Here is a 17,694-nt window from a genome sequence, read left to right as displayed (position 1 = left end):
CGTCAGGCCTGAGGGTACCACGTGATTAAGATTTGGTTGATTGATGCGGCGTTCAGCATTTTGTTGAATTCTGAGAGTGAGTGAGAAGGATCTTGGTAGCAACTGTCTTTGAGAAAGTAGCTTTATGGGACACAACACATACGAGAACGAATGAGCAATTTGTCTTTCATTCCTTCATTAGAGGAGCGCCAAAGAATGGTCAACACAAGGCAGGCTATTGCGAAACAGTCCGTGAGTTTGGAACCACAGCTAGGGGATGGATTTGGACTACTAACGTTACTGCGGATTGAGTGAAAATGGTCAACATTGTTGTGACTCGGGACTTCTAGAATATAAACGCGATGAGAATTAAGGGAGCCTAACATCGAAATGTGGTAGGCATATTATGTGGACTGCCGTTTTCAATTTGGGAACTAGATGAACTATCAAATCACCGCATGAAACGCATTCAGTGACTTGGGTTGGGAATCGCGGAATTACCCGAGATTAGTCGAGTGTTTCTTTCGTATATATTGTTACGTGTGGAATAGCCTTTTTTTGCTTACTGAAGGTTCCTCTCGCCTGTGCACTGGAACTTTAACAAAGGCATGAGACACCCGGCAAAAGGCACGCGTTGTTGAACCCTAGCCCGTGTTCCCTACTGCGCAGTAAAAACCGACGGATGGTCTCCATTGTCAGTTGGCTACATTGTTGCATCGGGGCTTGGTTAAATGTTCTGTTTAATTGGCTCCGTATCATGGAAAACTACACCCACTGTCCAGTTGTAGGTTTCAGGACCTTTTGGATAACACGTTTATCCATTTTAGGCGCTGCAGTTCATAGCCTACCAGCATCAAATACCTCCGCATTTAGCGTAGTCAACTGAACGGCGAGGAATTTCACATCAATAGTTATTTTTATTGCAATGTGTGAGTACAATTGCGCATGTGTTGAATTATTTAACCCGTGGACTTGGCTACATATTTGGAACATGCATGGATGACTATTTAATTGAGGGCACAATTGGAAACAGACGCGTGGGAGTCTCGAGCCACTTGATCCTGATACCTGTAACTTTCTTCTCCGGCTTGGAGCCCCTTTTATAAAAATACGTTCGTTCATCGTGCCTTACATTTTGTTTTCATTAAGCCAGTCAGACATTTGTAGGACTTGACACGATCTATTCAGCAGCCTAGTCTACAGCCCCACATCTTGTAAACAATTCAACGTTAGACTCTTGAAGAACCTGCCGTAGACCTAACACCGGTCGGAAGCTATATTTGAAGACTCCTGTATTCAAGACTGCTTACTGGATTTACTGAGATCTACGATGTCAATTTCACCATACCGCAGAGGAACTCTTCTGCTCTGTGTGGCGCTCATTACTAATGGTAAGTGCCTAACCAAGTGACACACAGTATACTTCAGAATGATGATTAGCTGGATGTCTGAACTCCATGATGTGTAGGCCTACATCTCGGTGGAGTTGGGTTGCGACGACTGTGGGCGGCGCCTGTTTGATTGTTATAGGTAGGCAATTTCAAGCGAGATGCGATTTTGAGATTTCAGAGTAGAAAACACTGTTGCAGTGTCGCCTAAGCGCAACTTCCCCCACCAACCAACTTCTCATTTAGACAACGGCTTATATGGCATCGATATGAGTCAAACATTTTGATTATACAGTCAAAATTGACTACGGAGTGTAAATTGGATGACACTTACTGTAGTTTTGTAGGCTACCTGAGTATATAACTACATACATCAGGGATTGGCAACTCCAGTCCTCGGGGCCTGATTGGTGTCAGTTTTCCCCCCAGCCCCAACTAACACATCTGACTCCAATAATCAACTAATCATGATCTTCAGTTTAGAATGTGAGGGGGTTAATTTCATCCTGCCCTCAGCTGGCAGCACAGATGTAGTAATCAATTCAGAGCTGCATGCAACCTGATAGTAATGCCCGTGGTAAATGTGGTTTGACTCTGGATGTCCATATGGGGCTAGTTAGAGACCATCTGTAAATTGCACAATGGACATGGGACAATGTTTAAAAATCCAATACCTCCAAATTTCAGTGACGCAAACCAGCTATACATTAAAATAGAATAATTGAAGGCATTTGAGAACTAAAATGTGTGCAACATCAAAATATTGTCTCATTTACGTTGTGTAATTTATTGATGGCCCTAACTAGCCCCAGAGATAGACTATCCAAAGTCAAACCATATTTGCCACAGTCGCACACCAGTCGACTGAAGAGAGAATATTTGTCTTAGTCTTCCCACCTGTGAACACACACACACACACACACGTGACACTCACATCAAACCACACCCAGAATCCAACGCTCATTTGAATTCGGTAATGGCCGCTAGCATTTCTTTAATGAATCAAATCTAAAATGAGGCCAAAGCAGGAAGTTCAGCTTCTCTTTAAATTTGGATTTGTTATTCCACACACACAGCGTAATATAGGAGCTAACAGATGTAGGTAAGGATTAAGTTATTAATGCAAGTGAGGTATACAACCAGTTGAATGCTTTCATTTGCAATGAATGGTACTGGGCAAGTACAATTGAGGGTCCACAAACAGCATCTCTCCACAAGGTGGGAGCAGGGCTGTGTAGCTTGCCACACTTTAATAGCAGGTTTTTGTAGCCTATGTTTTTAGGAGCTCTAGTCTATGTTTTTAGGAGCTCTCAATTTCTCTAGTCTCTGTATTTTCTGAACCGATTAAGAAAAAAAAACATTTTTAAATACCGTATAAATATTTCTGGTGTGCTCTCCCATTCAGGTTTTGGATGCCCCATTTGCAGTAATGCACAAAGAGGGATGCACACTGAAATAAGGCTTTTATTGGTCTGCAAAGCCACTAGTTTGCAATCTATTCCTTACATGAGGGACCCCCCCCCCCAAAAGACAGTGGTCAGTATATTGAATCACATTGCTAAAGACATTTTTGGACTCACATTGTTGTGCTGTGCTCACTTGAAGGTTGTCCTCGAAGTTAAATAGTTTTTTTTTACCCCTTTTTCTCCCCAATTTCGTGGTATCCAATTGTTGTGGTACTGTCTTGTCTCATTGCTACAACTCGGGAGAGACGAAGGCTGAATGTCATGCGTCCTTCGATACACAACCCAACCAGCCGTAACAGCGCGCGTCCAGCCCGTTAGCCAGCTGCACCAATGTGTCGGAGGCTACACCTGGCAACCTTGGCTAGCGCGCACTGCGCCCGGCCCGCCACAGGAGTCGCTGGTGCGGCCAATCCCTCCCTAACCCGGACGACGCTAGGCCAATTGTGCGTCGCCCCAAGGACCTCCCGGTCGCGGCCGGTTACGACAGAGCCTGGGCGCGAACCCAGGGACTCTGATGGCACAGCTGGCGCTGCAGTACGCCCTTAACCACTGCGCCACCTGGGAGGCCTTCAAGTTAAATAGTTTTGAACGAGGCACAAATCATCCTTCATTGACAGCATGGCCAATGTTGAATGTTTATCATTTTAAACTTGGAAAATAACCCCTTAATCCCAGATTTGGGACAACACAGCCACTGTCACTGGTCCAAACCACTCGTTGAATTTGTGATTTCTAACTTGTGTAATGTTTATGGCTGATGAGCACCGATATGTTTTAACTATACTTTCTCTTCATTATTTCTCTCCATATGTAGGTTTGCACATTTTGGGGAATATTCAGAGGTGGAAACGTTCCGTGGGAATTAATGGAAATACATGCAAATTAGTACAATTTTAATGTAATGTTTTTTGCATTAGATATATTTATCATATGGAGACAATACCCTTGTATTGGTCAGCCTGTTGTGTGCTTTGGTGTGTGTGTTCACAAACAAGGACCAGTTGCGGTCTGAGGAGGCTGATGTTGGTGGGATTTGGAGGATGATGGAGGCAATGGGAAAGAGCCTCAGATCCACAAAGTCCCTTCCACCGGGTGGCTGATGAGATGCAGTGGGGCAAAAAAGTATTTAGTCAGCCACCAATTGTGCAAGTTCTCTCACTTAAGAAAAATCCAGAAAATCACATTGTAGGATTTTTAATGAATTGATTTGCAAATTATGGTGGAAAATAAGTATTTGGTCAATAACAAAAGTTTATCTCAATACTTTGTCATTGCCAACAAAGGGTATATAACAGAGGTCAAATGTTTTCTGTTAGTCTTCACAAGGTTTTTACACACTGTTGCTGGTATTTTGGCCCATTCCTCCATGCAGATCTCCTCTAGAGCAGTGACGTTTTGGGGCTGTTGCTGGGCAACACGGACTTTCAACTCCCTCCAAATATTTTCTATGGGGTTGAGATCTGGAGACTGGCTAGGCCACTCCAGGACCTTGAAATGCTTCTTACGAAGCCACTCCTTCGTTGCCCGGGCGGTGTGTTTGGGATCATTGTCATGCTGAAAGACCCAGCCACGTTTCATCTTCAATGCCCTTGCTGCTGGAAGGAGGTTTTCACTCAAAATATCACGAAACATGGCCCCATTCATTCTTTCCTTTACACGGATCAGTCATCCTGGTCCCTTTGCAGAAAAACAGCCCCAAAGCATGATGTTTCCACCCCAATGCTTTACAGTAGGTATGGTGTTCTTTGGCTGCAACTCAGCATTCTTTGTCCTCCAAACGACGAGTTGAGTTTTTACCAAAAAGTTATATTTTGGTTTCATCTGACCATATAATATTCTCCCAATCTTCTTCTGGATTGTCCAAATGCTCTCTAGCAAACTTCAGATGGGCCTGGACATGTGTCCCCCTGCTTAAGCCAGTACGTCTGGCACTGCAGGATTTGAGTCCCTGGCGGCGTAGTGTTACTGATGGTAGGCTTTGTTACTTTGGTCCCAGCTCTCTGCAGGTCATTCACTAGGTCCCCCTGTGTGGTTCTGGGATTTTTGCTCACCGTTCACTTGTGATCATTTAGATCCCACGGGGTGAGATCTTGCGTGGAGCCCCAGATCGAGGGAGATTATCAGTGGTCTTGTATGTCTTCCATTTCCTAATAATTGCTCCCACAGTTGATTTCTTCAAACCAAGCTGCTTACCTATTGCAGATTGTCTTCTCAGCCTGGTGCAGGTCTACAATTTTGTTTCTGGTGTCCTTTGACAGCTCTTTTGTCTTGGCCATATTGGAGTTTGGAGTATGACTGTTTGAGGTTGTGGACAGGTGTCTTTTATACTGATAACAAGTTCAAACAGGTGCCTTTAATACAAGTAACGAGTGGAGGATAGAGGAGCCTCTTAAAGAAGTAGTTACAGGTCTGTGAGAGCCAGAAATCTTGCTTGTTTGTAGGTGCCCAAAGACTTATTTTCCACCATAATTTGCGAATAAATTCATTAAAATCCTACAATGTGATTTTCTGGATTTTTTTCTCATTTTGTCTGTCATAGTTGAAGTGTACCTATGATGGCAATTACAGGCCTCTCATCTTTTTAAGTGGGAGAACTTGCACAATTGGTGGCTGACTAAATACTTTTTTGCCCCACTGTATGTTGGCACGACTGCCTTATTGTATCTCCATCCCAAGCCCCTTGATTGGAAGTGTATTTTGCCAGACTGCCAAGAACCATGCCCTCATCCAGGCCAAGGTGTCGAGACATGATAGTGATGACACCATATGCCTTCTTGATCTTTGCACCTGATAGGATGCTCTTGCCAGCACACTTGGGGTCCAACATGTACGCTGCGGCGTGTATGGGCTTCAGGCAGAAGTCTTCATGCTTTTTGATTTATTTCAGAACTGCAGTTTCCTCTGGTGCAACAGTGATGTGGGCAGGGGAGTACAGTTTTCTCTTACATCTGCAAGCATTCTGAACATCAGACAGGATGGAATTGTCTCCCTTGATCTGTGCAATGGCTATTGTTATATGTTTTAGGCTGCTTTACCTCTCTCCCCAAATACATAATTCAGGAGGATCCTCTTGATGGGGCTGTCCATGTCGGCAGACTGAGATATGGCCATTTCTTGGAGAGACTCGTTTCCCTCCAGGAGACTGTCAAACAGGTTGACAACACCACCCTAATCGGTGATGCTGGGCAGCTTCAATGTGGTGCTTTTATTCTTCTCACTTTGCTTGGTGAGAGAGATTGCTGCTAGAACTTGATGACCCTTCACATACCTAACCATTTCCTTGGTTCTCTTGCAGAAGTGTATCCATTGTTTTCAGTGCTATGATGTCCTTGTGGAGCAGATTCAATACAAGAGCAGCACAGCCAATGGTTGTGATGTGACGGTAGGACTCCACTTTAGACCAAGCAGCCTTCATGTTTGCAGCATTGTCTGTCACAAGTGAAAATACCTTCTGTGGTCCATTGATGACTGCCTTCAGCTCATCTGCAATGTAGAGACCCGTGTCTCTGTCTCTTGTCTGTGCTTTTGTAGAATACTGGTTGAGGGGTGGAGATTAAGTTAATTATTAATTGCCCACGAACATTCGACCACCCATCAGAGATGATTCAATACAGTCTGCTTTCTCTATGATTGGCTTGACTTTCACTTGAACTCTGTTGAACTCTGCATCCAGCAAATTAGTAGATAAAGCATGTCTGGTTGGAGGGGTGTATGCTGGGCAAAGAACATTCAGAAATCCCTTCCAATACACATTGGCTGTGAGCATCGGAGGTGAACCAGTTGCATACACAGCTCGAGCAAGACATTCATCAGCATTTCTCTGACTACGTTCCTCCATTGAGGCAAAAAACCTTCTGATTCCAGGAGGACCACGAGCTGTTGCTCTCGATAAGGTGTCGGATTCATCATTTTCAACTTGAATAGAAGTAAAGGGACTTTTGTCAGAAGTTGCGAGTGCTGGGGGAACTTTAAGCACTTGGCCAGATGATTCTGGATCTTCACATGATTTGGAACAGTATTTACAAATGCACACAGCTTTTCCTTCGACATTCGCTGCAGTGAAAGGTCTCCACACATCAGAGAGTGCCCGTGGCATTTTCCTGTAAAGATTAGGGGAAAAATGAGTAAAAAAACACACTACAATTCCATGTACACCTAAAGTTAGATTAAACATTTCCTTTGTAAGATAAATGTTTTAAAATGAATTATGTATGGAAACAGGTGAATTAACACTCAGTTAGCAGGCTCAAGCAAACTAAAACCCACATGGTAGCAAAAACTAACTAGCGGAAATTAACGAGTTTGAAATCATTTAAACAGTTTGCTGTAGGCTACTGTTTACTAGTTAACAAAAAAAATGGTATGTCATGAAATATATTCACCCCACCCAGTATTGTAATTAAAACTTACCAGAAAGCATGTAGTCCTTGGCTCACAGTGTAGTAGTGCTCAATAGCATCTCATTAGTGTGCAAGATCTTGAGAATCAGCTGTACATTTGAAGAGTGGACTGCACATGTGATGGAAGAATGCACTGTGCATGCAAGGGTTGCAATTCCATTGAATTGGGGATAGTTTAACCTCTCTGATCTCCCCATCCCGGATCCGGTATCAGGAATACAGACTCAAGCTCATTACCATAACGCAACGTTAACTATTCATGAAAATCGCAAATGAAATGAAATAAATATGCCATCTCTCAAGCTTAGCCTTTTGTAAACAACACTCATCTCAGATTTTCAAAATATGCTTCTCAACTATAGGAAAACAATAATTTGTGTAAAAGTAGCTAGCTAGCGTAGCATTTAGCGTTAGCATTAGCGTTAGCATCCAGCACGCAACATTGCAACAAAAACATAAAAGCCTTCAAATAAAATCATTTACCTTTGAAGAACTTCTGATGTTTTCAATGAGGATACTCTCAGTTAGATAGCAGATGCTCAGTTTTTCCAAAAAGATTCTTTGTGTATTAGAAATAGCTCCGTTTTATACATCACATTTGGCTACCAAAAAAACCCGAAAATTCAGTCCTCAAAACGCGAACTTTTTTCCAAATTAACTCCATAATATCGACTGAAAACCTGGCAAACGTTGTTTAGAATCAATCCTCAAGGTGTTTTTCACATATCTCTTCATTGATATATCGTTCTTGGAAGCATGGTTTCTCCCCTCAATCAAATGGAAAAGTACAAGCAGCTGGCAATTGCGCACCGAATTCCACGCAGGACACCAGGCGGACACTTGGAAAATGTAGTCTCTTATGGTCAATCTTCCAATGATATGCCTACAAATACGTCACAATGCTGCTAACACCTTGGGGGAACGACAGAAAGTGTAGGCTCATTCCTTGCGCAATCACAGCCATATAAGGAGACAATGGAAAACAGAGCTTCAGAAATTCTGCTCATTTCCTGGTTGACGCATCATCTTGGTTTCACCTGTAGAATGAGTTCTGGGGCACTTACAGACAATATCTTTGCAGATTCTGAAACTTCAGAGTGTTTTCTTTCAAAAAAGAATATGCATAGTCGAGCATCTTTTCGTGACAAAATATCACGCTTAAAATGGGAACGTTTTTGATCCAAAAATGAAATAGCTCCCCTAGAGATCAGAGGTTAACCAAAATATGCCTGAAGACCTAGAATTGCCTTGTCCATCACACAAAAAGGTTCACTGTTATAAGCTTTTATATATATTTTTTAATGAATTTAAGAAAAATTCCCAGGCTTAACTTCCCAAAGAGATTTTCCTGGAAAGTTTGACCCTTTGCAACCCTATTCATATAACAAGGACTAAAAAGGATTTGCCAGTAGATTGTCAACTTGATTAATGATGATTGCTAGCTAAGATTTTGAAAGTATGATGTTGACATGACTAGGCCAATCAAAGCTACGGTACATATGATTTGACATCATTTTATCTTACCAATGACCTTGAGCCTTCTTGGATGGGCACTTCTATGGCAGCAGCCAAAGGGCTAGAATTTTCAATGTCTCCTCTTACACTTGTCAGTGAGGTGAAGTCCCCATGAGTGACAGAACACTGAGCCAATCATGGCGTAACACTCTGTATTGTCTGCTGGCTTGCCCCACCACGACAGGAAACCATGCTAGGCCTGATCACCGACAACGACGAGACGGCCTATAGGGAGGAAGCCAGACAACTGGCCGGGTGGTGCCAGAATAACAACCTATCCCTCAACGTAACCAAGACTAAGGAGATGATTGTGGACTACAGAAAAAGGAGCACCGAGCACATCCCCATTCTTATCGACGGGACTGGAGTGGGGCAGGTTGATAGCTTCAAGTTCCTTGGTGTCCACATCAACAAAAAGCTCTTATTTTCAAATTTATTTTTACTGTTTTATTTCTTTACTTACCTACACACACGCACCCTTTTTTCCCGCACTGTTGGTGAGAGCCTGTATGTAAGCATTTCACTGTAAGGTCTACACCTGTTGTATTCGGCGCACGTGACAAATAAACTGATTTGATTTGAAGATCTGAGCTAGGAAGAAATACCTGCAATTAGAAGCTGCCTTACAACATGGTCTTTGTTTTCTTGATTATGCGGCTTTATTATTTGGAAACTGATGTGACAAGTATCAATGCCAAAATAACATGCAAAACAGGCAAGCCCCCCCCCCCCCCCCACACACACACACACACACTTTCCCTGAATGACGGGTGGGTCACCACTGTGTATGACCACAATTTGCCTCATGCAGTGCAACACATCCCCTTGCATATCGTTGATTGTGGCCCGTGGAAAGTTTCATCAGCTGTCTGGGTGGCTGGTCTCAGACGATACCGCAGATGAAGAAGCCGGATGTGGAGGTCCTGGGCTGGTGTGGTTACACCGGTTGGACGTACTGCCAAATTCTCTAAAACAAAGTGGCTTATTTTAGGGAAATTAACATAAAATGATCTGGCATCAGCTCTGGTGGACATTCCTGCAATCAGTCAGCATACCAATTGCACACTCCCTCAACTTGAGACATCTGTGGCATTGACTTTTATTTCCCCCAGCACAAGGTGCAACTGTGTAATGGTCATGCTTTTTGATATGTCACACCTGTCAGGTGGATGGATTATCTTGGCAATGGAGAAATACTCACTAACCAGGATGTAAACAAATTAGTGCACCAAATTATTATTATTATTATTATTTTTTTTTTGTGTGTATGGAACAGTTCTGGGATCTTTTTATTTCAGCTTATGAACATTTCAGCTTATGAGCGTTTTACTTTTGTTCAGTATATTTACCCTCTTTGTTTCCCTGTCTGGTGTGGTTTGTAAACAACTTGTACACAAATGTCTCTGAAAAAATCTAGTGAATTTGAGGGATTTCATTTTGCTACAGTAAATCCTTTGTCAGTAAAATAAAATGTGATATTGTGGTGTATAAGATACGCCCAAAATAGATGTGGCATGTTTAAAATAGTTTATTCTTTATTTTCATGCTGCACCTCAGTGTAAGAACATACCCATGACTCATGCAATGAGTATTAAATCAATTGGATTGGTCTGTCAGTTTTATTTATCACAGTATTGATATTCTAATGCAGGCTTATTTAGGTAGGGGTGATTCAAAAGAACGAGTCACCCTTTTCTCTCTTCATAGTACGTTTTAAAATTAGTCTAATCAACTTTGCATTTTATGAATACACATTTTGTCTTGGATGGGATCAGACTACTTGTTTTGTCGGACAACTATTCATTGTGACGGTGGAAGTGTGGCATTTTCCAACAGCAAGTTTTCTTTTTTTATTGTGCCGGAATATGTCAGTACACATCCAAAGAACACCAGTATAAAAGCCATGTTATGACAGGTGCCAGGTTATGTCTCCCTAAATCCTCAGGACAGCCCTCATCTGTCAGTGGTTGAAAGTAATGTTAGGAGACATTAAAAGGTAGTCTCCTGAACATGCATGCACTGCCATCAGTTTGTTAAAATAATGGTGGGCAGCAACCGGAAAATCATGACAATGGATATTTGGTTAACACTGAATCTAAAGTGTATAGTGCCGTCCTGGAACCTATTAACACCATTCCATAGGTTGGCCATACTTTCTGGCTCATCTTCAACTGTTTTAACTGCCCCTTTTACTCCATAGTTCCCACACAAACACCCCTATCCAGTCAACCAATGGTGTTGTCTACTTAGCCACAAGGTATGACATATTGTTATTTGCTATTCAATTGATTGGTGTAGCATTATTAAAATAAATTGCACATTGCATTTCCATAATTTGCTGTAATGTATGCATTCACATGAAACATCCAATGTGTCAAAGTAATCTGCTTGCCACTTCACAGAAATATGATTATAGAGTAAGGCCTATTTTTTAAATTCTTGAAGACTGTTCTACTGTTTTCTGAATGCCGTCAAGCATGTCTTAAAAAAAGCATCAGTTAGGCATGAATATGTAGCACGTACCATGTTTACTGGTGTTGTGTATCTGAGTTGTCCTTCCCCTGTGGATCGATTTGTCTGAGACCTCTTTCACTCTGCGCTGCACAACATGCCTGAGGTGGAAGAGTTAGCAAAGTCATGTTTGGTTGGCATACCTCCCGCCACAAGCCCATTTACACAGAGCATACAGACACTGGATATGGACTATAGCTACTACACTGCAGTCTCAGTCCAGGGGCCTCATTTTATAACCGTACGTACGTGTGCTATTTCTGAGAAGACTGCGCGCTCCCCAAAATATTGATTTAGAATCTTGCCGCACACCTTGCATGCACATGTTTCCCGTTATAAATTAGACCTTTTGTAAAACTGCGTGCGTGAACAAACAACACCTTAATAACGGCCATCATTCACATTTCTATTAGAGGTAGACCGATTTAATTAGGGTCGATTTCAAGTTGTCGATTACAATCGGTAATCGTCATTTTTGGACACCGATCATGGCCGATTACATTGCACTCCACGAGGAGACTGCGTGGCAGGCTGACTACCTGTTATGCGAGTGCAGCAAGGAGCCAAGGTAAGGTGCTAGCTAGCATTAAACGTATCTTATAAAAAAACAATCGATCTTAACCTCTCTGTGCACAGAACCCGTTAGCGGGATGAAATTCGACAAAATACGGTGATAGCTACGTAAATAGTCATATTAAGCCTAGAGTCTTGCTAATCCAACTGCGTTGTCAGATTTAAAAAAAGGATTTACTGCGAAATAATACGATGCGATTATCTGAGGATAGAGCCCCATAAAAAAACGATTTCAACCAGCGCAGGCGTAACAAAATCACAAACTGCAATAAAATAAATAGTTTACCTTTGACGATCTTTCTCTGTTTGCAATCCCAATGCTCATTGTTACACAATGAATGGTCTTTTGTTTGATAAAATCCATTTTTTATAGCCTAACACGCAACATTTTGTGAACTGCTTGTGTCGTGAATTCCGTCTCATTCCATATTCGACGACACATTCGAGGTAAATACACATACAAAATGTGACTTCCAGTCATGTTTGGTTTCATTGCAATCAACTGGTTTGTAACGCAACCAAACCTGATGGGTCATTTCGCGGGACGTATTGACTGAAAGAAACCGATTTGAAGACAAGTAATGACATCATTGTGCACCAATGATTTCCCCGCTGTTTCGTTGATTGACTGTATTTTAACCCAATGACCACTGATCGTCTTGAAATCTAGCTGGGTAGATAGCCAATGAGCTGAGGTAAACGGCAATATGTAATGTTTGTGTTGGAAGACCAACCCATGTAGTAAACTCCGGCGTAAAGAGGTTAATTCGCCATTAACGATTCATACCGGAAGGTGCAACGAATGTTACGCACAGCATTGTTTTGGTAAAGCGCATATTCAGCTGTTTATATATCAATCAGTATGGCGACTAAGTCAGGGAAATCGAAGTCTAGATATACAGATGTACACACAATTGTAGAAATTGATCAAGGACGATTCATTTAGCGATTCCCAAATGGAGGAATATTTTTTGAATGGAGAGGACATCGTTTTGGACTGGTAAGTTCTTCTCATGCTAATGCAGTTGTTTTGAAATTAGTAATATAAAATATTATTTGTGAAATTAAATAGCCTATTTGAGGCTGTTGAGGGGAGGGCAGGCCCACAACAATGGCCAAAGTGAAATGGAGACAGTAGATACAGCTGGTCTATAATAATATATTCAACCTTATGTCCCCTGTACACTCTCTCTCTCTCTCTCATATATATATATATATATATATATATATATATATATATATATATATATATATATATATATATATATAATGTTTATTATACCTGTTGATACAGGGCTCATACTGTATGTGAAACTATTCTAGCTGAATATTTTCTTTCACAGTGACACTGACTCCGAATGGGAGCCCCCAGTGCCAAGGTGTCCATCCCCCACTGAAGCTGGTTCATCCAGCTCCTGCCACAAGTGGTGTTCATTTGCCCAAATATATTTCTGCAGGCATGGATGTGCCTCAGGGCCAAAAGGGCACAGCATGGAGGCGTCGCTGTGTTCTTTGTAAAATTAAGTCCCCCATCACTTGCACCACATGCTTGGTGACCCTATGCTTTACAGCAGAACGAGACTGCTATGGCATCAGCAGCACAATATTGTGTAGAGGACTAAGGGTCTTCCAAATATTGAAAGTGTTATTTTGTGTATATATATATATTTTCATGTTTTTTCTCAATTTTTTTTTTTTGGGGGGGGGGTGTGTTAAAATACCATTTTGGTATTTTGTATATAGTTATTCCATTCAAAATGTATAACTTCACCAATTTGGGCACTTGGGTACATTTGGGCTACTTGTGTGGGACACCTGGGTGACTTCATGATAAATGTCATGTAGCACACTCATTTTGGAAGTTATCATTCTTAAACTTTGCACAAGTTCTGTTGCCCTCTTATGTTTTTCACTGAAATTGTCTCCATCATCCTATCTGAATGTTTGTTTTATCCTGTTCATTTTAAAGATGATACAACAATAAAAAGAGAAAACACATGTTTTTTTTCATTGTATTATCTAAACCAGATCTATTGTGTTGTTATATTCTCCTACATTCAATTCACAGTTAAACAAACTTCAGAGTGTTTTCTTTCAAATGGTACCAAGAATATGCATATCCTTGGTTCTGTGCCTGAGCTACAGGCAGTTAGATTTGGGTATGTCTTCAGGCGGAAATTGGCGGAATCACAGCCTACTTCGCCAAACGGGTGATTTAACAAGCGCATTCGTGAAAAACGCACTCTTTTTGCACCAATGTGTACCTAACCATAAACATCAATGCCTTTCTTAAAATCAAAACACAAGTATATATTTTTAAATCTGCATATTTAGTTAATATTCCCTGCTAACATGAATTTCTTTTAACTAGGGAAATTGTGTCACTTCTCTTGCGTTCTGTGTAAGCAGAGTCCGGGCATATGCAGCAGTTTGAGCTGCCTGGCTCATTGTGAATTGTGTGAAGATCTTTTCTTCCTAACAAAGACCGTAATTAATTTACCAGAATTGTACATAATTATAACATTGAATGTTGTGCAATGTAACAGCAATATTTAGACTTATGGATGATACCCGTTAGATTAAAATACGGAATAGTTCCGTATTTCACTGAAAGAATAAACCTTTTGTTTTCGAAATTATAGTTTCCCGGTATTAATGACCTAAGGCTTGTATTTCTGTGTTATTGTAATTAAGTCCATGATTTGATATTTGATAGAGCAGTCTGACTGAATGGTGGTAGGCAGCAGCCGGCTCGTAAGCATTCATTCAAACAGCACTTTCCTGCATTTGCCAGCAGCTCTTCGCTGTGCTTCAAGCATTGTGCTGTTCATGACTTCAAGCCTATCAACTCCCGAGATTAGGCTAGCAATACTAAAGTACCTAAGAGCGTCCAATATTCAAAGGTATATGAAATACAAATGGTATAGAGAGAGAGTCCTATAATAACTACAACCTAAAACTTCTTACCCGGGAATATTGAAGACTCATGTTAAAAGGAACCACCAGCTTTCATATGTTCTGAGCAAAGAACTTTTTTACATGGCACATATTGATTGCACTTTTACTTTCTTCTCCAACACTTTGTTTTTGCATTATTTAAACCAAATGGAATGTTTATTTGAGACTAAATAGATTTTATTTATGTATTTTAAGTTAAAATAAGTCTTCTTTCAGTATTGTTGTAATTGTCATTATTTTTTATATATATATTTTTTTAAATCAGGCGATTTAATCCGTATCCACTTTTTTTTGGTCCTCCAATCGGTATCCGCATTAAAATCATAATCAGTCAACCTCTAATTTCTATGGTGACAATAACGCCCTTATTTTTTGTAGGTCTTATACTTCGGAAGTATTGGAATTAGGCCATCTAAAGGAAATAATATATTAATGGTGAACTTGATCAAATGTTAACCCCAACCAAAAAACTAATCTTGGTCACCTGAAAGTCATCTGTGAATTTTTTTTAAACTTATTTTTCCATTTATAGACACAATTGTCATTTAAAAAAAACAAAAAACTATATGCATTCAGCTTCGCTGATGCTTTAAATGCTCTGTTTGATTAACCTCTCTGATCTCCCCATCCCGGATCCGGTATAAGGAATGCAGACTCAAGCTCATTACCATAACGCAACGTTAACTATTCATGAAAATCGCAAATGAAATGAAATAAACATGCCATCTCTCAAGCTTAGCCTTTTGTAAACAACACTGTCATCTCAGATTTTCAAAATATGCTTCTCAACCATAGGAAAACAATAATTTGTGTAAAAGTAGCTAGCTAGCGTAGCATTTAGCGTTAGCATTAGCGTTAGCATCCAGCACGCAACATTTCAACAAAAACATAAAAGCCTTCAAATAAAATCATTTACCTTTGAAGAACTTCTGATGTTTTCAATGAGGATACTCTCAGTTAGATAGCAGATGCTCAGTTTTTCCAAAAAGATTCTTTGTGTATTAGAAATAGCTCCGTTTTATACATCACATTTGGCTACCAAAAAAACCCGAAAATTCAGTCCTCAAAACGCGAACTTTTTTCCAAATTAACTCCATAATATCGACTGAAAACATGGCAAACGTTGTTTAGAATCAATCCTCAAGGTGTTTTTCACATATCTCTTCATTGATATATCGTTCTTGGAAGCATGGTTTCTCCCCTCAATCAAATGGAAAAGTACAAGCAGCTGGCAATTGCGCACCGAATTCCACGCAGGACACCAGGCGGACACTTGGAAAATGTAGTCTCTTATGGTCAATCTTCCAATGATATGCCTACAAATACGTCACAATGCTGCTAACACCTTGGGGGGAACGACAGAAAGTGTAGGCTCATTCCTTGCGCAATCACAGCCATATAAGGAGACAATGGAAAACAGAGCTTCAGAAATTCTGCTCATTTCCTGGTTGACGCATCATCTTGGTTTCGCCTGTAGAATGAGTTCTGGGGCACTTACAGACAATATCTTTGCAGATTCTGAAACTTCAGAGTGTTTTCTTTCAAAAACTGTCAAGAATATGCATAGTCGAGCATCTTTTCGTGACAAAATATCGCGCTTAAAACAGGAACGTTTTTTATCCAAAAATGAAATAGCGCCCCTAGAGATCCAACAGGTTAAATAAGACGCAAATGACTCGGGAGTCAGAGTGGGAGAGAACCTGACCTGACCCCCCTCCTCCTGCTGGCTTTTGCAGATCCTCCCATTACGCTCTGGAAGTTGCCGGTAATAGGCTACACGAGAATTCGGCAACCTTTCTCATGTGGAATGCCAATTTCTTACCATGTCTACAGATCTGCGTGCCAGTTATGGTTTTCATATACACATTTTCATGGAACAGTTTATTTATAATACCATCATATCTCAATCATTGTAATGTGATTAATCAAACTTCTATCCAAATTAAACAAACCTAAAAAGTAACTTTTGCCATTGCCGACTATGTAGAAATAGTCTACATTAAGAAAACACATAAAAACATTTTTTTTAAATATCTTATAAATCACATGGCCTGTAACTTGAAACATTGTACAACTATCAACTGATGGTTTCGGCCTGAAACTTGCAACATTGTATAAAATATTCTGGGCCCTGAGTTTCCTGTTCCAGTGAGCTCGGGACAGAGGTCAACCGATTATGATTGTCCAATGCCGATACCGATTTTTGGAGGACAAAAAAAATACAAAATAAATATATGTATTTGTAATAATGGCAGTTATAACAATACTGAATGAACACTTATTTTAACTTAATATAATATGTTCAATTTGGTTTAAATAATGCAAAAACAAAGTGTTGGAGAAGAAAGTAAAAGTGCAATATGTGCTATGTAAGAAAGCTAATGTTTAAGTTCCTTGCTCAGAACATGAGAACATATGAACACTGGTGGTTCCTTTTAACATGAGTCTTCAATATTCCCAGGTAAGAAGTTTTAGGTTGTAGTTATTATAGGAATTATAGGACTATTTCTCTCTATACCATTTGTATTTCATATACCTTTGACTATTGGATGTTCTTATAGGCACTTTAGTATTGCCAGTGTAACAGTATAGCTTTCGTACCTCTCCTCGCTCCCACCTGGGCTCGAACCAGGAACACAACGACAACAGCCACCCTCGAAGCAGCGTTACCCATGCAGAGCAAGGGGAACAATTCCTCCAAGTCTCAGAACGAGTGAAGTTTGAAATGCTATTAGCGCGCACCCTGCTAACTAGCTAGCCATTTCACATCACATAGTTACACCAGCTTAATCTCAGGAGTTGATAGGCTTGAAGTTATAAACAGCAGAGCTGCTGGCAAAACGCACACAAGTGCTGTTTGAATGAATGCTTATGAGCCTGCTGTTGCCTATCATCGCTCAGTCA

The 17,694-nt window shown here is 40.6% G+C and overlaps 1 protein-coding gene across 1 annotated transcript in view; it reads left to right on the top strand.

The window, feature by feature from the left end:
• Nucleotides 1–90: 90 nt before the first annotated feature.
• The window catches only part of LOC139420760 (transmembrane protein 132E-like), a 367,970-nt gene continuing 350,366 nt past the window's right edge, over nucleotides 91–17,694 (top strand). The window contains exon 1 of the mRNA XM_071170969.1: nucleotides 91–1,370. Coding sequence (XP_071027070.1) covers nucleotides 1,310–1,370 — 61 coding nt within the window. The 5' untranslated portion in view covers nucleotides 91–1,309. The remainder of the gene's footprint in view (nucleotides 1,371–17,694) is intronic.

This window comes from Oncorhynchus clarkii, chromosome 12 (assembly GCF_045791955.1).
Source record: "Oncorhynchus clarkii lewisi isolate Uvic-CL-2024 chromosome 12, UVic_Ocla_1.0, whole genome shotgun sequence".
NCBI lineage: Eukaryota > Metazoa > Chordata > Actinopteri > Salmoniformes > Salmonidae > Oncorhynchus > Oncorhynchus clarkii.
Note: the sequence above shows the minus strand (reverse complement) of the source record. Positions and strands in the feature narration are given on the sequence as shown.